At 40.3% G+C, this 23,053-nt stretch overlaps 3 protein-coding genes across 8 annotated transcripts in view; 2 read left to right on the plus strand and 1 right to left on the minus strand.

Annotated features, from left to right (window-relative positions):
* The window catches only part of RIOX2 (ribosomal oxygenase 2), a 44,640-nt gene extending 31,217 nt beyond the window's left edge, over window positions 1–13,423 (plus strand). For all 5 annotated transcript variants that reach the window (XM_054249099.2, XM_078358541.1, XM_078358540.1 and 2 more), the window contains one exon: window positions 12,276–13,423. In XM_054249099.2, the coding sequence (XP_054105074.1) occupies window positions 12,276–12,293 (18 nt within the window). In that variant the 3' untranslated portion in view covers window positions 12,294–13,423. The remainder of the gene's footprint in view (window positions 1–12,275) is intronic.
* CRYBG3 (crystallin beta-gamma domain containing 3) overlaps window positions 1–23,053 on the minus strand; it is a 147,939-nt gene that overhangs the window by 3,480 nt on the left and 121,406 nt on the right. For both annotated transcript variants that reach the window (XM_017967157.4, XM_002761299.7), the window contains 3 exons: window positions 13,027–13,166; window positions 9,998–10,121; window positions 95–253 (listed from right to left, as the gene is read on the minus strand). In XM_017967157.4, coding sequence (XP_017822646.3) covers window positions 95–253; window positions 9,998–10,121; window positions 13,027–13,166 — 423 coding nt within the window. The remainder of the gene's footprint in view (window positions 1–94; window positions 254–9,997; window positions 10,122–13,026; window positions 13,167–23,053) is intronic.
* On the plus strand, window positions 6,777–8,066 carry LOC144576571 (actin, cytoplasmic 1). The gene has a single exon (XM_078358550.1). The coding sequence runs from the start codon at window positions 6,859–6,861 to the stop codon at window positions 7,984–7,986; it is 1,128 nt and encodes a 375-aa protein (XP_078214676.1). The 5' UTR covers window positions 6,777–6,858; the 3' UTR covers window positions 7,987–8,066.

The following is a 23,053-nucleotide window of genomic DNA, read 5'->3' on the forward strand; positions in this document are numbered from 1 at the left end:
AGTTACACTGTTATATCATGCTAGTTTGACAAAATTCTAGTTTTCAAAAGAAACTGAATGGAAAGTGGTATACCATATCAGTGGGATTGCTTACCTTGGATTTAAAGATACCTCGGCCGTAGTGCCAGATCTGAGTATTCTTTCCACTATAGGGAGAAAGGCACACAGATGTTGCCCTGGTATCTGCTAGATTTCCAGTGACTGTCAGATATTCATCCATGGCACGGTTCTTTATTCTGATGTACACTGCAGGCTATGACAGGAGAGAAACAGCCATTTAGAAATAAACTTTTGAATCTGGAAGTGAATCTTTCTACAGGAGGAAAGCTGCGAGGGAAGGTGAGAAATAACGATCTTAGTTATGATCAGTTTCACTCTTACTCCCTTTTGTAAATATGCATACATTAATATGGTAAATTCTTAGCCCACGGACCACAAAGCTTAAATTGTACAATCTCTCACATTTTTTGAAAAGTGCCCTTTTGAATGACAAAAGTTTCTTTCATTAGAATCCCATGTGGCGAGGAGTGGGGCAGTAAAGAATTCGGGACTTGATGAGTTTCATTCAATAACTAGTGTGTCCCAGCTGTGCTGAGGGAGGTAGGGGAGTTAGAACAAGGGTAAGGTATTACCTACAAGGGATTTTCTAGCAACTTCAGAAAGACAAGTAATCAGACGTACTGTGAAGCTAAGCCTACATGCTGGAAGTTGGCTTGGAGGTCTTGAAAAACCCAGATAGTGGAGGGCCCTAGTAGCTGTAGCTGTGATTACTCTGTTTACATAAGACCTTTATAGTTCTTCAAAAGTAGAGACCATATATGTTTAATGACTATACTCAGGTATTCAAAAATTGGGTAACAAAAGACTTCATCTCCTTGGCCTGGAAGCTTTAAGATACACTTAAAAAGCTTTAAAATATTAAACCTGGGACCTGCCTCTAAGAAGAAGAGCTAATATTCATTGTACACATAGTATGTGTAAGCAGCATGCTAAATGTGTTCTGTGCCATTATGTTATTTGTTAGAATAACCACAAAAACCTTTTAAGAAAGTACAAGTATGACCCTAGTTTTGCAAATAAGGTGAACACAGATGTAAAGAAGCCAGATTCCTCTTAATCAGGATGCTCTCAGACCTGTGCTGAAATGCACTAGTTGCTCTTAGGCACAGGGAATAAGAGACAATTCCAAAGGTGGAGGTGTAAGACAATGAAAGGGCAGGGCACATAATCGAAGCACAACAATTTCAGCCCTATGACTTAGGCCTCCAGGACACCCAACATCCCCACCTTTGGTCATCTCATTGCCATCCCAATTAGAACCTTGGCTGAGTAACAACAAATGGTCTCTTCAGAGAGCACTTTCATGCCAAAAAACGTAAGTGCTAGGTAAATGCAGCATCGTCATATGGTAAGAGCACCAATGAACAGTCTCCTGTTTTTGAAACTTTTGATAGCTCAACATGAGGCCAACAGAATGTTGGTAAGTAAGGCTTCCTAAGGAAGTACACATTCTCTTCTTATAAGCCATTAGAAGAACAAATTATCTGGCCATTTAAAGTAGGTGAACAAGCCCTCTACTTGGCAAAATGTTTTAAATGTTTCAAGTCTCTACTTCCAACATTAACAGTGCAGCAGTACCATACGTAAATGCCTGTAACTTAGCCTGATCTCCCGCTGCAATTATTCTTGAGACTTCAGTATATTTTTATTACATTTTCATTACCTTGTACATGTAAAAACAGGCATGACCTTCACAGATGACAGTGTTCCAATTACTTTAGAACCAAACATCAGTTTTAATCAATTAACTCAAGCAAGGTACTAATTACCCTTATTACACATTTGTAGTCTGACTCCTCTGTAATTATACTTAAAAACACTGATACTCATTCTAAGTACCTTAGTGACTTCCTAACTCCCAGCCTTAAAGAGGATCACATTTTAATTAGTCCTGAATTTCTAAACAAGAATATGAACTAAAGCAGTACCAATAATCTTACCACAAATTTAAATGTGACCCACAAACTACTGTTTTAGGAACTCAGAATTCCTTTGTTGCATTTCAAAACTGTGACCTAAATAAACAGGAAAAATCTATTAAAATATTATTTTGAAATTAAATGGTTAATGCGAATAGGAATCAGGTAGTTCCTAAAGCACAATGAAAGAAAACAGCATACTATTCTGGTTTAAAAAAAAAAACTTCCTTGTAAAAGTAGAGGTGGCTTTTTAATTGTACTTTAGGTTCTGGGGTACATGTGCAGATCATGTCAGATTGTTGCATAAGTACATACATGGCAATGTGGTTTGATGCCTCCATCTCCCACATCACCCACATCTGGTATTTCTCCCCGTCTTATCCCTCCCCGACCTCCCCACCCCCTCAGTGTCCCTCCTTTGGCCCCCTGCTACAGACCCCAGTGTGTGATCCTCCCCTCCCTGTGTCCATGTGTTCTCATTCAACATCCGCCTATGAGTGAAAACATACGGTGTTTGATTTTCTGTTCTTTTGTCAGTTTGCTGAGAATGATGGTTTCTAGATTCATCCATGTCCCTACAAAGGACACAGACTCATTTTTTATGGCTGCATGGTATTCCATGGTGTATATGTGCCACATTTTCCTTGTCCAGTCTATCCTCGATGGGCATTTGGGTTGGTTCTAGGTCTTTGCTATTGTAAACAGTGCCACTGTGAACATTCATGTGCATGTGTCTTTATACTAGAATTATTTATAATCCTTTGGGCATACACCCAGTAATGGTGTGGAATAGAAATGGAATAGACCTAGAATAGAAATGGAATTTTTATTTCTAGGTCCTTAAGGAAGTGCCCATCTTCCACAATGGTTGAACTAATTTACACTCCCACCAACAGTGTAAAAGTGTTATTTCTCCACACCCTCTCCAGCATCTGTTGTCTCCAGATTTTTTAATGATCGCCATTCTAACTGGCATGAGGTGGTATCTCAATGTGGTTTTGATTTGCATTTCTCTAATAATGAGTGATGATGAGCATTTTTTCATATGTTTGTTGGCCTCATATATGTCTTCTTTTGAAAAGTGTCTTTTCCTATCCTTTGCCCACTTTTGGATGGGTTTTTTTTTTTCTTGTGAATCTGTTTTAGTTCTTTGTAGATTCTGGATATTAGCCTTTGGTCAGATGGGTAGTTTGCAAAAATTTTTTTCCCATTCTGTTGGTTGCCAGTTTGCTCTAATGATTGTTTCTTTGGCTGTACAGAAGCTCTGGAGTTTAATTAGGTCCCATTTGTCTATTTTAGCTTTTGTTGCCAGTGCTTTTGGTGTTTTAGTCATGAAGTCCTTGCCTATGCCTATGTCCTGAACGGTTTTGCCTAGGTTTTCTTCTAGGGTTTTTATGGTGTTAGGTCTCATGTTTAAGTCTAATCCATCTGGAGTTAAATTTTAGTGTAAGGTGTCAGGAAGGTGTCCAGTTTCTGCTTTCTGCACATGGCTAGCCAGTTTTCCCAACACCATTTATTAAACAGGGAATCCTTTCCCCATTGCTTTTGTCAGGTTTGTCAAAGATTGGATAGTTGTCGATGTGTGGTGTTGCCTCCAGGGTCTCTGTTCTGTTCCATTGGTCTGTATCTGTTTTGGCACCAGTACCATGTTGTTTTGATTACTGTATAGCCTTGTAGTATAGTTTGAAATTAGGTAGCGTGATGCCTCTGGCTTTGTTCTTTTTGCTTAGGATTGTCTTGGCTATGTGGGCTCTCTTTTGGTTCCATATGAAGTTTAAGGTGGTTTTTTCCAGTACTGTGAAGAAGGTCATTGGTAGCTTGATGGGGACAGTGCTGCATCTATCAATTACTTTGGGCAGTCTGGCCATTTTCATGATATTGATTCTTCCTAACCATGAGCATGCAATGTTTTTCCATGTTTGTGTCCTCTTTTATTTCCTTGAGCAGTGGTTTCTAGTTCTCCTTGAAGAGGTCCTTTACATTCTTTGTTAGTTGTATTCCTAGGTATTTCATTCTCTTTGTAGCATTTGTAAATGGCAGTTTGCTCATGATTTGGCTCTCTGTTAGTATTGGTTTATAGAAATGCTTGTTGATTTCTGCACATTGATTTTGTATCCTGAGACTTTGCTGAAGTTGCTCATCAGTTTAAGGAGATTTTCAGCTGAGATGAACGGTCTTCTAAATATACAGTCATATCATCTGCATATAGAGACAATTTGACTTCCTCTTTTCCTAATAGAATACCTTTATTTTTTTTTTTCCTGCCTAATTGCTCTGGCTAGAACTTCCAATACTATATTGAATAGGAGTGGTAAGAGAGGGCATCCTTGTCTAGTGCCGGATTTCAAAGGGAATGCTTCCAGTTTTTGTCCATTCTGTATGATATTAGCTGTAGGTTTGTTGTAAGTAGCTTTTATTGTTTTGAGATATGTTCCTTTGATACCTAGTTTATTGAGAGTTTTTAGCATAAAGGGCTGTTGAATTTTGTTGAAGGCCTTCTCTGCATCTATTGAGATAATCATGGGGTTTTTGTTTTTGGTTCTGTTTATGTGGTGGATTATGTTTATAGACTTGCGTATGTTGAACCAGCCTTGCATCCCCGGAATGAAGCCTACTTGATTGTGATGGATAAGCTTTTTGATGTGCTGTTGCAGTCGCTTTCCCAGTATTTTACTGAAGATTTTTGCATCTATGTTCATATTGGATATTGGCCTGAAGTTTTGTTTTCTTGTTGAGTCTCTGCTGGGTTTTGGTATCAGGATGATGTTGGTCTCATAAAATGATTTGTGAAGGATTCCCTCTTTTTGGATTGTTTGGAATAGTTTCAGAAGGAGTGGTACCAGCTCCTCTTGGTACGTCTTGTAGAATTCGGCTGTGTATCCGTCTGGACCTGGGCTTTTTTTGGCTGGTCGTCTATTTATTGCTGCCTCAATTTCAGCCGTTGTTACTGGTCTGTTCAAGGTTTCAACTTCTTCCTGGTTAGGCTTGGGAGGGTGCAAGTGTCCAGGAATTTATCCATTTCTTCCAGGCTTACTGGTTTATGTCTATAGAGTTGTTTGTAGTATTCTCTGATTGTAGTTTGTATTTCTGTGGAATCAGTGGTGATATCCCCTTTATCGTTTTTTATTGCATCTATTTGATTCTTCTCCCTTTTCTTTTTTATTAAACTGGCTAGTGATCTATTCTATTTTGTTGATCTTTTCAAAAATCCAGCTCCTGGATTTATTGATTTTTTTGGAGGGTTTTTTGTGTCTCTATCTCCTTCAGTTCTGCTCTGATCTTAGTTATTTCTTGTCTTCTGCTAGGTTTTGAGTTTTTTTGATCTTGCTCCTCCAGCTCTTTCAATTTTGATGATAGGGTGCCGATTTTAGATCTTCCCTTGCTTCTCACGTGAGCATTTATTGTTATAAATACCCCTCTAGACACTGCTTTAAATGTGTCCCAGAGATTCTGGTATGATGTGTCTTCGTTTTCATTGGTTTCAAAGAACATCTTTATTTCCACCCTCATTTCATGGTTTATCCAGTTGACATTCAGGAGCCAGTTGTTCAGTTTCCATGAAGCTGTGCGGTTCTGAGTTAGTCTTAATTCTGAGTTTTAATTTGATTGCCCTGTGGTCTGAGAGACTGTTTGTTATGATTTCCGTTCATAAAGCAAGTTCTTAACGACCTACAGAGAGACTTAGATGCCCACACAATAATATTGGGAGACTTTAACACTCCGCCTTTAATATTAGACAAATCAACGAGACAGAAAATTAACAAGGATATCCAGGACTCGAACTTAGATCTGGACCAAGCGGACCTAATAGACATCTACAGAAATCTCCACCTGAAATCCACAGAATATACATTCTTCTCAGCACCGCATGGCACCTACTCTAAAATTGACCACATAATTGGAAGTAAATCACTCCTCAGCAAATGCAATGGAGGTGGCTGTTTTACCCTTTACCACAGAATCTTGAACAATAGGCAGGGACATCCTTCTTCCCTAACAAGCAACCACCATTCAAAAATGAGGAACAGGTTTTCAGTGTTGAACTTGACTACTAAAGTCCCTAACAACAGAGGGTCAGCGTTATTATGTAGTTAGTAAAAGCTACACTGAATTCCTACCTCTACTCTGCTTCTGCCAATGGCTTTCCAGTGGGCTTACTCCCCATCCCACATGTCAGGAGTAGGGAATGAGCAAGATATAAGTAAAGGTCCCGAGATCCTGTACCACACACTCTCTTCCAGGAAAGCCACTAATGTTTCAGAATCGTTCAAATGAACATCTCTGATTCTTTCAAGGGACATTGTGAATTAAAAAAAAAAAAACAACTTTCAAAATGAGTGTATTACCACAGTAATATGAGCCAGTGCCATATCAGACTGTTTATATACATTATCTTATTCAACTGTCACAGCAATGAGATGTAAGCAGTGTGATCCCTGCTTCACCAGTGAGAAAACTGAGGTGCCAAGAAATGAAGTCATTCACCAGGTTGCACTGCTTACAAATGGCAGAGCCAGGATTTGAACCAACAGAACTCACAAGTGGTGGGATGAGCATTGTGTGTGCGCACATGTGCATGTGAAGAGGGCTAGAGAAGACCACTTAGGTGAATATTTTATTGCGAGCATTTATTTTACATTTAAGTAAGGGTTAAACGAGTGTTAGGTCAGAGCATCGGCACCAGCGTTTAGATCCACTAGGCTACATTCAGCTCAGTGCCTGAAATAGGTGGTTCTCTCTAAGTGCTGATCTAGCCTGAGGGAAAGTAGAGTGCGGCTGCTTAAGAACAGGTTTTAAGGCCGAGACCGCGTCCGCCCCGCGAGCACAAAGCCTCGCCCTTGCCGTTCCGTCGCCCGTCCACACCCGCCGCCAGCTCACCATGGATGATGATATCGCTGCACTTGTTGTCGACAACGGCTCCGGCATGTGCAAGGCCGGCTTTGCGGGCGACGATGCTCCCCGGGCCGTCTTCCCCTCTATCGTGGGGCGCCCCAGGCACCAGGGCGTGATGGTGGGCATGGGTCAGAAGGACTCCTACGTGGGTGACGAGGCCCAGAGCAAGAGAGGCATCCTGACCCTGAAGTACCCCATCGAGCATGGCATTGTCACCAACTGGGACGACATGGAGAAGATCTGGCACCACACTTTTTACAACGAGCTGCGTGTGGCTCCTGAGGAGCACCCCGTGCTGCTTACTGAGGCCCCCCTGAACCCCAAGGCCAACCGTGAGAAGATGACCCAGATCATGTTTGAGACCTTCAACACCCCAGCCATGTATGTGGCCATCCAGGCTGTGCTTTCCTTGTACGCCTCTGGCCGTACCACTGGCATCGTGATGGACTCCGGTGACGGGGTCACCCACACTGTGCCCATCTATGAGGGGTATGCCCTCCCCCACGCCATCCTACGTCTGGACCTGGCTGGCCGGGACCTGACTGACTACCTCATGAAGATCCTCACCGAGCGCGGCTACAGCTTCACCACCACAGCTGAGCGGGAAATCGTGCGTGACATCAAGGAGAAGCTGTGCTACGTCGCCCTGGACTTCGAGCAGGAGATGGCCACGGCGGCCTCCAGCTCCTCCCTGGAGAAGAGCTATGAGCTGCCCGATGGTCAGGTCATCACCATCGGCAACGAGCGGTTCCGCTGCCCTGAGGCACTCTTCCAGCCTTCTTTCCTGGGCATGGAATCTTGTGGCATCCACGAAACTACCTTTAACTCCATCATGAAATGTGACGTGGACATCCGCAAAGACCTGTATGCCAACACAGTGCTGTCTGGTGGTACCACCATGTACCCTGGCATCGCTGACAGGATGCAGAAGGAGATCACCGCCCTGGCACCCAGCACAATGAAGATCAAGATCATTGCTCCTCCCGAGCGCAAGTACTCAGTGTGGATTGGTGGCTCCATCCTGGCCTCGCTGTCCACCTTCCAGCAGATGTGGATCAGCAAGCAGGAGTATGATGAGTCCGGCCCCTCCATCGTCCACCGCAAATGCTTCTAGGCGGACTGTGACTTAGTTGCGTTACACCCTTTCTTGACAAAACCTAACTTGCGCAGAAAACAAGATGAGATTGGCATGGCTTTATTTGTTTTTTGTTTTGTTTTGGTTATTTTTTTTGGCTTGACTCAGGATTTAAAAACTGGAACGGTGAAGGTGACAGCAGTCGGTTGGAGCGAGCATCCCCCAAAGTTCTACAATGTGGCCGAGGACTTGATTGTGTACATTGTTTTTTTTTAAGTCATTCCAAATATCGTGAGATGCATTGTTACAGGAAGTCCCTTGCCCTCCCAAAAGCCACCCCATTTCTCTCTAAGGAGAATGGCCCAGTTCTCTCCCAAGTCCACACGGGAGGTAACAGCATTGCTTTTGTTGTAAATTATGTAATGAAAAAAATTTTTAAATTTCGCCTTAATACTTTTTTTATTTTGTTTTATTTTGAAAGATTTTAGCCTCTGGCTACCCCTTTTTTGTCCCTCGAGATGTATGAAGGCTTTTGGTCTCCCTGGGAGTGGGTGGAGGCAGCCAGGGCTTACCTGTACACTGACTTGAGACCAGTTGAATAAAGTGCACACCTTAAAAAAAAAAAAAAAAAAAAAAAAAAAAAAAAAAAAAAAAAGAACAGGTTTTAAAGTGTAATAGACGTGGGTTCAAATTCTGGTTCTGACACTTGGATGACTTTTGTCAATGTACTTTTATTGACAGGTAGGAATCATCCCCATTTTCTAGTTGGAATTGTATTCTCTCAGAGCCTTATTATTCCAACTAGAAAATGGGAATAATAATTCATGCCTCAAAGGACTGTTGTCGGAATAAAGCAAGAAAGTGTTCTAACGCGATTAACGAAGGTACCAATGGCGCATCCATGGGCCGTCACCAACAGTGTCATGGAAGGCTTTCCACCTTCCATGAAACGTCCCCACTACTACACATGTTGATCCTTCCCTTCTCTGAACCAGGGACGGCCTGTGGCTTTTGGATAATTATGCATTGTTTTGCATTTCATGTTACTGCTTTGAGTTGGACATGTTTTGCCCAACAAAAAATGTAAGCTCTAATAATATCAGCAGAAATCACATCTATCTTTATAGTTTCCATTATACTTTGCATAATACCATTCATCCATCCACTAATATATTCACTTTCATTAAACAAATAGTTCCTGAGCACCTACAATACTCCAGACATTGTTTCAGGCACTAGGGGTGGAGCAATGAGCAAAACACTCACAGCCCCTGGCTTCACAGGGTTTTCTCTGGACTGGGAAGGACCCTGATCCAGCCATAATGCTATGGTTATAAACTGCACACAGTGTTTTTGTAGAAAAAGAACCCCAGGTTTTTATGATCTAATTTAGACTGGGAGAGAAGGTGGGGGAGGCATTCTTGAAGACCTGACACTTAAGTAGAATTTACAGGGATGAGTAGTCAAAGAATAAGGAAGAACTATACACAGAGGCGCAGCCCATGTTGAAAGTCTTAGTGGGAAAGCAACTCTGTACTTTGACGCATGTGATGCAGCATGTGAGAGATGAGGCTGAAGAAGCAAGGGCGGGTGGAGGGCATATTGTATTCCAAGTGCAGTGGGAAGCTTTTGAATGGAAGACTGACAAGCAGTAGGTGTGCAATAAATACTATTTTAATTAAATTGCCAGGATCCTGAGTATTATATAAGTAGGAAGGGGAATATCCAAATGCTTAGAAAGTTAAACTAGTATAGTATCAAAGTTCATTCCTGTTACCGAGGTTTGCCACAGAACTGACAATATCTTAGTTTTCCGTGAAAAGAGAACATGGCCAATGAGGCTTTGGACTGAAAACTGAAACCCAATGTTGAGTTTAGATAAAATCTTACAAATTGGTCAAAATATGTAAGATATCCCCATCCTAATTCACTCCTCCTACCACGTAAATGGAAAGCTAAATTAAATGGCCATTATTTCAGATGCTGTGGTTTATGATGTTTCTACCACAAAGGCAAGCTATTCGGAGTCTTACGGTTCTTTTCTCCTTACCTGCTTCATAGGACGGAGGGAACCAATTGTTTTCCATCTGCTGAATGCTGTCCAGTTTGGGATCTCATTAGGCCTTAGTAGGATTTGTCTTCCCAAGAAATTGGATCCTTCATAAGCTATCCATCTATGAAAACAAGAAAGAAAAAAGCAGTGTACTTCAAAACAAAAAAAGCAATATCTCATCAAAAATATCTGCACTTTGCCTTATAGGGTTCATAAACTTGTAGGTTTGCAGATTTTTTAAACTGCACATTTTTTCCTAACGAAAATCAGGGAGGTGTAGAAAGCCCAGTGGCCTAGACTCGGAATATTTGGATTCCAATTACAATGCTGGTTTCTTCTTCCAAAATGAATGCAAGGTTTCCTCCATCTCTCAAAGTCTATATTCCTCTGAAAACACTTTTTTCACAGCATTTTAACATTCAAAGGCAGACCATAACCTCCTATTAACCAGCAGAAACACACTCTTCTGCCCCTATAGTCATTACCACATGTCCTTCAGGGGCTCCAGGTGGGGCTCCAGTAAACCCTAAAGACATATCTTCTTCCACTCCTCCCTCCACAGCTTCCCTGAAGCCACCAAGGACTACTTAGAATTGTCAGCAGAAGTTCTCTATCACACTCTTGCTTCGAGGCCCAGCTCTTTGAAAATCCTCCCCCAAACCCTTGCCTTCGACCCTGGCTGTATTTAAGTGTGTAAAAGTACACTGGAGGCGTGTCTGGAGTCTCAAGACTTATTTAAGGGACACAGTCATGCCGATTGCTTTAAGGATTGGCTACGGCTGCTCTTGTACTACCATAGCAACTTCATATTACGACACAGTCAGATGACCCACAAACTGAAAAGACTATCTGGCTCTTGACAGAGACAGTTTGCCGAGCACCACTTTAGGTGATTACTAAGCTTGATGACTAATGCTCCGGAGTCACTAAGAGGACCTGAAATTCTCAGCAGGACTGACTCCAAGTCAGTGAACACAGTGCTTTAAGCAAGTGTGTGGAGGATGAGGGATGAGCGGCTGCCTTGCTATGTTTTGATAAAGCACCTGGAATTGGGGCAGAGGTTGTCCTGGCTTGCATCAAGGGAGGCATAACCTTGTGGATGAGGCAGAGAGCACCAGCAGCAAGCAAGGCAGTCTGCCAGTCAGATGGACCAGAGCTCAGGAACAGTGCCGCCCGGGGTTTAGGACAAGCTACAAAGGGTTGCTAGTGCTGCCATGGCAGCAACTTCAGCCCCTCGAGTTTACAGATAGAAACTTCTAAAACTGACCAAGTGCAATATTCCTTAGGGACTAGTACTTTGGGTACTGCAGGAAAAGATACCAACTTGTGCATAAGTCGTGGGGAGAAGGGAAGAGCTGAGGAAAGCTTGATGTATTTAGAACTATGAAAGCTTGGGTAGAGATGACTGACTCAACCTGACCACCACTAAGAAAAGTTCCCCTTGCTCCCCACAACTGGGATCAGAGTTGGCCAAATTATGGAGAGATGAAAGACGAATGGCCCATTCTTGACCCCATCCTTGCCTACACAAATCTAAAAAACCAGACAGTGCAGAGGCAGGTCAGCATAACCACGGACAGGCTTAGCCGCCTCTCCAGCCACAGATTCTTTAAACAGGCAGGGAAGTTTCAGTTATAAAATCTAGGCAAGATTTTAGGAAAACGTACCTAATTATTTATTGATTTAAATGAACTCCACAGTTGGAAAACTGTGTGGGATGGTACATTTAAGCATGGCTGTCATCATCGCAGTCCAAAGATGTGGCATAGCATGGGGATTAAAATAAACCAAACCCAACTTGTCCCTAAGGGAAGTGAGCTGTACAGTAAGTAGTGTCCTGTAACCTAGGGAAATCCTTAGGCAGCCTCCGTGTTCTGTTAAAGAGAATTTGGAATAAGCCAAAGAGAAGAACTAAGAAGGTCAAGATAAAATGGCACCAGGATTCCAGAAAAAATAAGTTTTCAGAAGTGAGTCAAACATCAGTTTCACTCAGAAGAGTAAAGGAAAGAACTGTATTAAACTGTTGTGAAAGATCTGTATCACAGGGATGTGAAATTCAGTTCAAATGGATTTAGTTAATTGGTAAATAATATATTGGAACCTTATGCTTAGACAGAATAAATCCATTTGTTTGAATAAACATCAAACCATTTAAAATGCTTTGTAGAAGAAAATTTAAGCTATTATACATGTGTGTAATATAAAAGCCATTTATTGCAATAGTGTAATTTTCAACTCCACTTACATTACTGGTTTTTTCTTTCTTTATTCACAGATACTTAAGCAGAGCTGATTATCACAGAATTTCAAAGCCACAGAAAAACTTTTAAAGCCATTTTTGTATTAATCATCACGAGTTACGTGCATTGTTTTACTTGACGTTTGGTACTGGGACACTAACAGAGCAGGAGGGGGGGCTACTTCACATGCGAGACTCTTCAGAAATGGCTTTAGAGGCAGATTTTCCAGGAAGCAAACAGAGCTTCAACTCCAAGGCCCCTCACTTGCAGGCTTCTCACCATTTCTCTCCTAAATATTCACATTCATATCTAATATTTGTATCACAATTTTAATTTTTTTTCTAAAGGCAGCTTTCTAATTTGTAAAAGCAAAGACCCGTGGATCTATCCTGACTGACTGATAACCTAAATGAGAAACAATACTGGTAGGTAGTCCACAGAAAAGCGTGGAGGACTGCTCTAGAATACACAAGCTATTAAATCAAACAACACCAGCACACTTTGTCTTGCCGGCAGTCATGTGCCTAAGTAGAAAACGGTCTTAACCGAAGTCAATGAGATATTGAAATTTCTTCTGAAAAGAAAGTCAGTTCAACGGGGTAAAGTCATCTGATTGACCTACTCTATGACATATGCTCTGATCATCTATGGCGGTCCTTCTCTCCCAAAGAGCTCTTCGTCAAGACCACCTGAATGCTTCTACTACATAGTGGACTTGGTTTGCAGCTGTGCAACTCTGTCTTAAACCAGTGACTGAACCCGACCAAGCCTTTCTCCCATACTTACAGTCCACTTTTTACCCACACAGACTGGGTGTAAAAGTGCAGGTCCTTGTTCAGAACAGAGTTCACAGCCTCTTCTAGATGTAACTCTCTTCCCTCACAATGTTCCAGAGCAAAAAGGCTGATGGAGGGTTCTTCGAAAACCTATTAGCACAGGGAAAAAGATCATCATACAGAGAGACCATATTTCAGTGACATCCCAGTCTGAACACTGGGTACCCTGGACCCACCGCATTCTCAAATGCATGGAGATTACTGCTCTACTCTCTAAGGTCGCTATAGCCAAAACTTCACTGGAGAGGTTTGATTCTATTAATAATTTTTACTCACTTTTTTGTAAATTAAAATTCAAGTTAGCAGACAAGCAATCAATCTCATAATAAAAACAGACATAATAAAAAGAGACCCATGATTCCAAATTGCATATTAAGGTCTTGTGGTACTGAAATATGAACCATAATTAGTCCTATCAATGCTTTTGGATGGCAACAGAATAAATAAGGAATGGAATAGCACCCTTGTTTCTAGGAAGTCACAGGAGCAGTCACTAGGAATGCAAGACTTTGTGGTGGTAAGCTCTTACAATATTGCTAGGAGGAAGAATAACGGCATTTTTAATGTAAAATAATAGCTGAAATGCACAAGAATGGTGATTTCTGAGTTAAAAGTATTTCTTCAACCCATCATGTCATGAAAGAATAGACTCAATATTGTTCTTTTTCATTCATTACAAGACACCACGTTAAGACACTTCGGGGGGGATGACAAAACAAGGCACTATCTATCCTTGTGTCTGGGGCATTACTAACGACTAGCTAAATTAGAACTGCACAGACATTGAAATGTAATCCAGCACCGAAAAAGATATGCTGTGTGACAGTCCTCAGTAGAAGGCTGGATTATTTTTAGCAGGAGGGAGCAGGAATCAAGGAAGCTTCATGGATGTGGTGGCTTGTGAGCGCAGTCTCAAAGGATGCAGTGGATCTGGAAGGAAGGTGATCAACAAAGGGCAAGCACTGCGTGCAGAGCAAGGCGACAGGAACACGAGGGACGTGCCGGGGGAACACGGGAAACAGCCACAAGCCGCAAGCGCTCCCACAGTTTGTTGTGGTGGGTTGCACTGCCTGCTCCTCCCCCCACACTGATGGGGCAGAGACAGACCTACTCCCACTGGAGAGTCCCTGAAGGCTTCTGAATGAAGGACTAAGAGTGGGCTGAAGCAACTGCAACTCGGTACAAAAGAAGCAAAGCACTAGCACAGGGGCAGTGGAGAGTCCAGAGCAGTAAATGAACAGGCAGAAACAGCAGGCTCTCACAGTGACCCTCACAAGTGACCTGCTTATACTTGCATAAGAGCAGAATGACTTATCAAAGAGATTTTCTCTGCAGCAGCGTTTACAACAGTGAAGGATGGGGAATGATTTAAATGCCCATCAAGAGAGGGCTGGTTACATAAATTACGGTACATGCACAGAAGAATTGTATACAGCTGTAAAAAAGAATGAAGAGCTCTGTGAAAGATCACCAAGATATATTCTTTAGAAATACACACAAAGGATAGTAGAAAAAACATATTTCATATACTACCATTTGCAGAAAAGGAAAATTTCTGTGCATATAACATATATATGGACTTGTACGCACAGAAAAATTTTTCTGAAAAATACAAAATAAAACTGGTAGCCATGTCTACCTGCTGGGAAGACTGCACGAGAGAAGATCAAGGGCACAAGCGGGAGAAGAGTTTCTTCACTAAGTGCCTTTTGGTATATTTTGACTTTTGAACGATGGGAATATTTATTTTAAATTGGTATTATTAATTTTAATTATTACACGTTTGCATTGTGTATACGTAGTTTTTAATGGCCTTCAGGAAATCTGTCTGGCAACAACGTGCGTGAAGAATAGAAAGAATGGAAGTAACAGCACGAGTACTGGTAGAATATTTGAGGTCAAAGAAAAATAGTTCCAGACCTAAAACAGGGGTCAGAGGGAAGGTTAGGAGTAAGGGATGGCCAGGGAAACTACTAATATCACAATGATAAAACAGACATGCTAGCTAAGGCCAACAAATGGAATCAGTGAGGAAAAGTCACGGTTTGGGAGATGCTGGTATAATTTGTCATATATAAAGAAATAAGGGAAAAAAAGCATGCCCAGATGTCTTAATGTTGAGATGGAGGCAGGATAATCTTAACAGAGATGTCCAACACACACTGGACCTTTTGATCTGGAGTTCAGGGAAAAGACCAGATTTAGAGATGTTGAATTTGGGAATTCTCCGAATCTGGGTAACACTAGAGCCATGGGTAACCAAATGGAAATGTAAGAAAACCAGAATTGCGCTGACATAACAGTGGGTGATGATGAAAGATGGGAGGTGGAAGTGACTGAACAAGTGAATCAGGAGAACACAGCCAAAACAGAACCCCTTTAAACTGTAGAAGTGAAGGAGGAAAAGAATTATAAGGAAGACCTCCCCACGGCATCAAATTCTTTCCATGCTGAAGAAGAAGGGGACTGAGATAGGGCTGTTTGGAGCTGACAATCAGAAGGCTGCCGGTAACTTTTATGAGCGCTGTTTCGGCACCATGTCAGAAATGAAGTTAAAATCTAGGTTATAAAGGCTGGAGAGTAAGTGGTGAGAAACTGTACAGGCTATAATAGGTATACAGACTATTTACTAGAAAAATTTGGCGAAGAGCAGGAGGGAAACGGTAGTGGCCTATGAGCCTGCTTTGTGGAAGGCAGTAGTGGAATAGAGAGAAGGTGAATAATGCAAGGCAGAAAGGACGTTCCAGGGAAGGAGGGACAGGTACAATCCATTGCTTCCCATCAGTTTATGAGGAAAAAGATCACTTTGGAAAGGATGAACTCCTCCTCTGAAATAAAAGGAAAGTTAAAAAAAGAATGCCAAGAAATTTGCATTTAAAATCAGGAAACGTGTGGTAAGTTCCTACAGTGGCAGAAATGTTGTGTATGGAGACTCTCCAATATGGCGGCCACTAGCCACATGTGACCTGTGTGACCAAGGGACTGAATTAATTTAATTTAAATAACCACAGGTGGCTAGTGCTATGGTGTTGGATACTATAGATTTAGGGGTTAGAGGATACTGGCAAACAATATAACAATTGCTGTGTGTAGTAAGACCATAAGCTAAGACGGAAAGGCTACCTAGGAGCATTGATTTTCCCTCAGTAGACATCACTGACTGCACCAGGAATAAAAACTCATCTCTAATCACTGACTTATTAAGGTGGCCACAGGCAAGATTGGCCACCTCTTCTGCTATCTGCAAAACAAAGTGGAAGCATCTCAACAGTTTATAAAATAAACTGAAAGCAAGCCGACAAAAAAATTCACTGCCCCGACTATATGGTGGATTGTTTTCAGTATCTTCACCCTCAAGATTTTTAGAAAGCATTCCACCTTAAGTTTTAACACACATTTCCTTGTTGAGTTGCTGATTAGTGAGGAAGAGCAGATGGTAAGGAGCCTGGCCAGGGCTCCCAGTCAACAATCCGCAGCACTCTCCCCAGAGAAAAGCTTGCTGGGGTAAAAGCAACAGACATCAACATCAAGAGCGTTTACTGCTCACATGATGTTAACTGTTTTATATCCCAGAGGAAGAAAATATTCAAAAGCCTTTTATGAGAGTGTAATTTAAATGCTAAGCATTATTCTAAGAAAAATAGACCTGTGTACATTTTTCCTCTTCCTTTTGCAGAACGCCTACAAAGATATTTTTCAAAAGGCTGGCTTTGTCACTGCAACTCCCTTAAATTCAATCCCTTGATTCTAGCAATTCTACCTCTAGAAATGTATGTCAGGGAAAGATGAAAAGCTTGATGGACAGAACAAAAAATGTGTAAACCTCTATGTTTTTAAAAATAATGCTTCAGGTATATTGAGGAAAAAAATTGTGTAAGATGACAGGCAATATTTTAAACATTTTAACAGTTCATATAAATTAGTAAGGGTACTCTAAGAGACCTGTTGGACGAATGGGCAAAGAAGGTAAGCCAATAGCATTAACCAAAGAAGAGATACGACTAATAAATCAATGTGGAAAAATATCCCACCTCTCTATTAACAGCAACAAAAGGATATTACTATGTGGTCCAATTATCAAATTTTACATTTGAGAACATCTATTGTTTTGAAGCTTTGATTTTTTTTCTACTTTAATTATTTAATTTATAAATATACTTGAATTATAAATGTATATAAAGGTTAGGGAGATTAGGAAGGTCAACACAGTGCTAATCTGGACAGAATGATGGGGGTGGTTAATAACCTTTTGGGAAAAAAGGGTGCTGAGGAACTATTAATATCTCAAAATCATATTTTTCTAATACAGTTCCCTAATATGAGAATAGGAAGAGAGATAAACTATTGATAAGTCTTTAAAACTGAAGATGACACAGTAATCCGAACTTTCCAAACATAAAAAAAAAAACAAATTTTATTATAGTTGATTACAGCTCTACAAACGTCTTGGCCTTGGTCCATGTTAACTTAGAAGCTGGCCAGCCATTTGTGGCTAAAGGCTCTTCTTAGATGTCAGCGGTTAACAAGACATTCCTGCTGGATTAAGTCTAAATCATGCAAAGAGGAAACAATTTCTAAAAAAAAGATGTGGTTGTGAAAGAAAAAGAATACTTGACTAAATTGTATAAATGAAAATTTCAATAAGAAAAAAGACAAAACTCGTTGTTCCTCTTCATCCCATCAACTAAAATAATAATTTAAGTGACAAAAACAGTAGAAATTAACATATATGGCACTTAATATGTGCTGGGAATTACTGACCTAAGTTATATATCTATTTCTCTATCTAGCCATAGATAGATATATGCTCAATACCAATTCACTGTTCTTTAATCCAAAAAGCTTTAAAATCAGAATTTTTCCCTAGTCAACAAAACTCAACCTGAGTAAACTGAAGTCTATTTATAATAGTACCCAATTTGTGCAGCTGTGCATAACTTTCACTATAGGAATAGAAATATGCTTAATTAGGGGTTAGCCCAGAATCCTGCTGGGCGTGTTTCCTTATGGGCCATAGATGAATCATATTACTGATTAAAATTTGAAAAACTTTAAATCCCAAAATACATTGTTTAGGGACTGTAGAACTGTTTTCTCATTTATTTTCTGTTTTGGAGTTTATGTGCAGGGTTGTTACATGGATAAATTGCATGTCATAGGGGTTTCGTGCATAGATTATTTCATCACCCAGATAACGAGCATAGCACCCAATAGGTAGTATTTTGATCCTCACCCTCCTCCCACCCTCTCTGCTCACGCAGGCCCTGGTGTTGATTTTTCCCTTCATAGTGTCCATGTGTATTTAACATTTATCTTCCACTTATAAGCGAAAACATGCCATGTTTGGTTTTCTGTTCTTCTGATAATACGCTTTAGATAATGGCCCCCGGCTGCATCCATGCTGCTGCAAAGAACATGGTATCTGCTTTTTTATGGCTGCATCGTATTCCATGGTGGCTATGTACCACATTTTCTTTATCCAAGCCAACACTGATGGGCATTTAGGATGATTTCATGTCTTTGCTACTGTGAATAGTGCTGCCCTGAATATATATGTGCATGTGTCTTTATGACAGAATGATTTATATTCCTTTGAGTATATACCCAGTAATGGAATTTCTGGGTCAAATGGTAGTTCTAAGTTCTTTGAGAAGTCTCCACACTGTTTTCCACAATGGATGAACTAATGCACATTCCCAAAACAGTATAAACATTCCATTTTCTCCACAATCTCACTAGCATCTGCTATTTGTTGACTTTTAGTAAGAGCCATTTGGACTTGTATGAGATAGTATCTCACTGTGGATCTGATTTGCATCGCTCTACTGATTAGGGATGTTGATGCTTCTTGGTCATACGTATATCTTCTTTTCAGAAGTGTCTGTTCATGTCCTTTGCCCACTGTTAAATGGGGTTGTTTTTTTGCTTGTTGCGTTGTTCCTTATTTATTAGACTTTTGTTGAATGCATGGTTTGGGAGTATCTTCTCCCATTCTGTCGATTGTTTACTTTGTTGATAGTTTCTTTTGCTGTGCAGAAGCATTTTAATTCAGTCCCATTTGTTAATTTTTGCTTCTGTTGTAATTGCTTTTGGAGGTCTCCTCATAAAATCTTTGCCAGGGCCTATGTCCAGAATGGCATTTCCTAGGTTTTCTTCTAGAGTTTTAACACTTTTACATTTTACATTTGAGTCTTTAATCCATCTTGAGTTGTTTTTTGCATATGGTGAAAGCAAGGGGTTCAGTCTCAATATTATGCATAACAACTAGCCAATTATTCCAGTACCATTTACTGATAGGGAGTCCTTTCCCCATTATTTGTTCTTGTCAATTCTGTCAATGATCAAATTTTTGTAGATGTGAGGCTTTATTTCTGAGTTATTTAGCCTTTTCCATTGGCCTGTGTGTCTGTTTTTGTACAAGTACCATGCTGTTTTGGTTACTGGAGCCTTGTAATATAGTTTGAAGTTAGGTGGCATGATGCCTCCAGCTTTGTTCTTTTTGCTTAGGATTGCATTGGCTATTTGGGCTTTTTGGTTCTATGTGAATTTTAGAATAATTTTTCCAAATTCTGTCAAAAAATGTTGGTCCTTTGATAGGAACAATATTGAATCTCTAAATATCATTTGGGCAGTATGGCCATTTTAATGACATTGATTTTTCCTTGATTCTTCCTATCCATTAGCAAGGAGTGTTTCCCTTTGTTTGTGTTGTCTCTGAGTTCTTTCAGCTGTGTTCTGTAATTTTCACTGTAGAGATCTTTCACCTCCCTGGTGAATGGAATTGCTTTCTTGATTTGGCTCTCAGCTTGAACATTACTGGTATATAGAAATGCTACTTATTTTTATACATTGATTTTTGTATCCTGAAGCATTACTGAAGTCAACTATCAAATCTAGGATCCTTTGGGCAGAGACTATGGGGTTCTCTAAGTACAGAATCATATCATTTGTGAAGAAAGATAGCTTGACTCCCTCTTTTCCTATTTGGATGCTTTTTACTTCTTTCTCTTGTGTGCTTGTTCTGGCTAGGACTTCCAGTACTGTGTTGAACAGCAGAGGTAAAAGTGGGCATCCTTCTCATGTTCCAGTTTTCAAGGGAATGCTCCCAGCTTTTCCTCATTCAGTATGATGCTGGCAATGGGCTTGTCATAATGTCTCTTATTATTTTAAGATATGTTCTTTCAATGCCTAGTTTGTTCAGTGTTTTTATCATGAAAAGATGTTGAATTTTATTGAAGGCCTTTATAAATCTATTAAGATAATCATGTGGTTTTTGTTTTTAGTTCTGTTTATGTGATGAATCACATTTATTGATTTGTACATATTGAACCAGCCTTGCATCCCAGGAATAAAGTCTACTTGATTGTGGTGGATTAACTTTTTGATGTCCTGCTGGATTCAGTTTGCTAGTACTTTGTTGAGGATTTTTGCTTTTTTGCTCATCAGGCATATGGGCCTAAAGTGTGTTTCTATCAGGTTTTGGTATCAGAATGATGCTGGCCTCATAGAATGAGTTAGGGAGGAATCCATCCTCCTTGATTTTTGGAGTAGTTTCAGTAGGATTGGCACCAGCCCTTCTTTATACATCTGGGAGAATTCAGCTGTTTATCTGGTTGGTAAGTTTTTGACTGCTGATTAAATTTAGGTGCTTGTTATTGGTCTGTTTAGGGTTTTAATTTATTTGTGGTGCAATCTTGAGAGGTTGTATGTTTCCATATATATATATATATATATATATATTCTATGTTTTTTAGTTTGTATGTATAGAGGTACTCATAATAGTCTGTGAGGGTTTTTTTGGTATTTCTGTGGGGTCAACAGTGATGCCCCCTTGTAATTTCTGAATGTGTTTATTTGGACCTTCTCTCTCTTTTTCTTTATTAGTCTAGCTAGCAGTCTATCAATTTTATTCTTTCAAGAAACATAACTTCTGGGTTTGCTGATCTTTTTTATGGTTTTTCACATCTCAATTTCATTCTGTTCAGCTCTGATTTGAATTATATCTTATCTCCTGCTAGCTCTGGGGTTGGTTTGCTCTTATTTTTTTATAGTTTTTCTAAGTGTCATGTTACTTTGAGATCCTTCTAACTTTTTGATGTGGGTGTTTAGCCCTATAAACTTTCTTCTTAACACTGTTGTAATTGTGTCCCAGAGATTCTGATATGTCGTATCCTCGTTTCCATTAGCTTCAAAAAATTTCTTGATTTCTGCCTTAATTTCATTATTTAGATAAAAGTCATTCAGGAGCAGACTGTTTAATGTCCATGCAATTATATAGTTTTGAGAGACTGTCTTCTATGGATTTCGATTTTTATTGTACTGTGGCCCAAAAGTGTGTTTGGTATGATTTTGATAGATTTTGTTAAGAATAGGTTTATGGCTGAGCTTGTGGTTGATTTTAGAGAATGTACCATGTGCATATGAGAATAATGTGGGTTGTTGGGTGGAGTGTTCTGTAGATGTCTATTTGGTCAAGTGTTGAGGAGTTTAGAAAACCCACATCTTTGTGGGTTTTCTGCCTTGATGATCTGACTAACACTGTCAGTAGGGTGTTGAAGTTTGTCATTATTATTATGTGATGAAGTCTCTTTGGAGATCTCTGAGAATTTGTTTTATGAATCTAGATGTTCCTGTATGCGATGCATATATATGTAGGACAATTAAGTCTTGTTGAACTGAACCCTTTATCATTATGATCATAGTTGGTTTAAAGTCTGATTTGTCTGAATTAAGAAGAGCAACTCCTGCTCCTTTTTGTTTTCCATTTGCTTGATAGATTTTTCTCCATCTTTTTACTTTGAGCCTATGGGTATTACTGCATGTGAGATGAGTCTCTTGAAATAGCATACAGTTGGATCCTCTTTATCCAACTTGCCACCCTGTGACTTTTAAGTGGGGCAGTTCGCCTGTTTACATTCAAGGTAATATTGATATGTGCAGATTTGCTCCTGTCATTGTGTTGTTAACTAGTTGTTATGTAGACTTGATTGTGTAGTTGCTTTGTAGTGTCAGTGGCCTATATGTACTTAAGCGTATTTTTGTCACCATACTGTGTCCAGGTTTGTCAGTCAACAAAGGCTGAAACCATCTGGAGCACAGCAAGCCTTAGTGGATGGTAATGCTCCACTGCAGCTGTTCGCATGCCAAACTCTCTAGGCTATGCGCAGGCTGGAGTCCTGGCCCTGCCAACTCTTCAAGCAGTTCTCCCAGCCAGCTCAACTTCGGTGCAGGTTGTGGCGTCTCCTGCAGCTAGCATTCTGGAGGTCCAGGGCAAGAGTGGGTCACTTCACACCTATTTAACTCACTCCTTCCTCAGGAGCCCCTTGGGGGCAAGGAACAAGTAATGGTTCTTGGCAACCTTGTACAGGGTTCCCAGCTCCATCCTTTTTGTGAGTCCAGGGTCTACATATTGGTCTTTCATTTCCATGTTTAGCACTTCCTTAAGGACCTCTTGCAAGGCAGGTCTGGTGGTAATAAATTCCCTTATCATTTGCTTGTCAGAAAAAGCGTTTTATTTTTCCTTCACTTATGAAGCTTACTTTGGCTAGATATGAAACTCCTAGTTGGAATTTCTTTTCTTTAAAGGTACTGAATATAGGCCCCCAACCTCTTTATGGCTTACAGGTTTTCTGCTGAAAGGGTCGACTGTTATCCTGATGAGGTTCTCTTTATAGGTCACCTGCTCCTTTCTCTCAAGCCATCTTTAATATTTTTTTCTTTTGCACTGATCTTGGAGAATCTGATGACTATGGGTATAGGGGATGGTTGTCTTCTATGGTATCTCTCAGGGATTCTCTGAATTTCCTATATTTGAATGTCAACTCTCTAGTGTGGCTGGAGATATTTTCATGGGCAGTGTCCTCAAATATGCGTTCCAAGTTGCTTGCTCTCTCTCCCTCTTTCAGGGATGAGAGTTGTAGGTTTGGTCACTTAACATAACCCCATATTTCTCAGAGGTTTTGTTCATTCTTTTTGCC

Source organism: Callithrix jacchus, chromosome 21, assembly GCF_049354715.1.
Source record: "Callithrix jacchus isolate 240 chromosome 21, calJac240_pri, whole genome shotgun sequence".
Classification (NCBI taxonomy): Eukaryota; Metazoa; Chordata; class Mammalia; order Primates; family Cebidae; genus Callithrix; species Callithrix jacchus.

Excerpts from the sequence above, each read along its gene's own strand:
- LOC144576571 (XM_078358550.1), top strand. The coding sequence starts at position 6,859 with ATGGATGATGATATCGCTGCACTTGTTGTCGACAACGGCTCCGGCATG.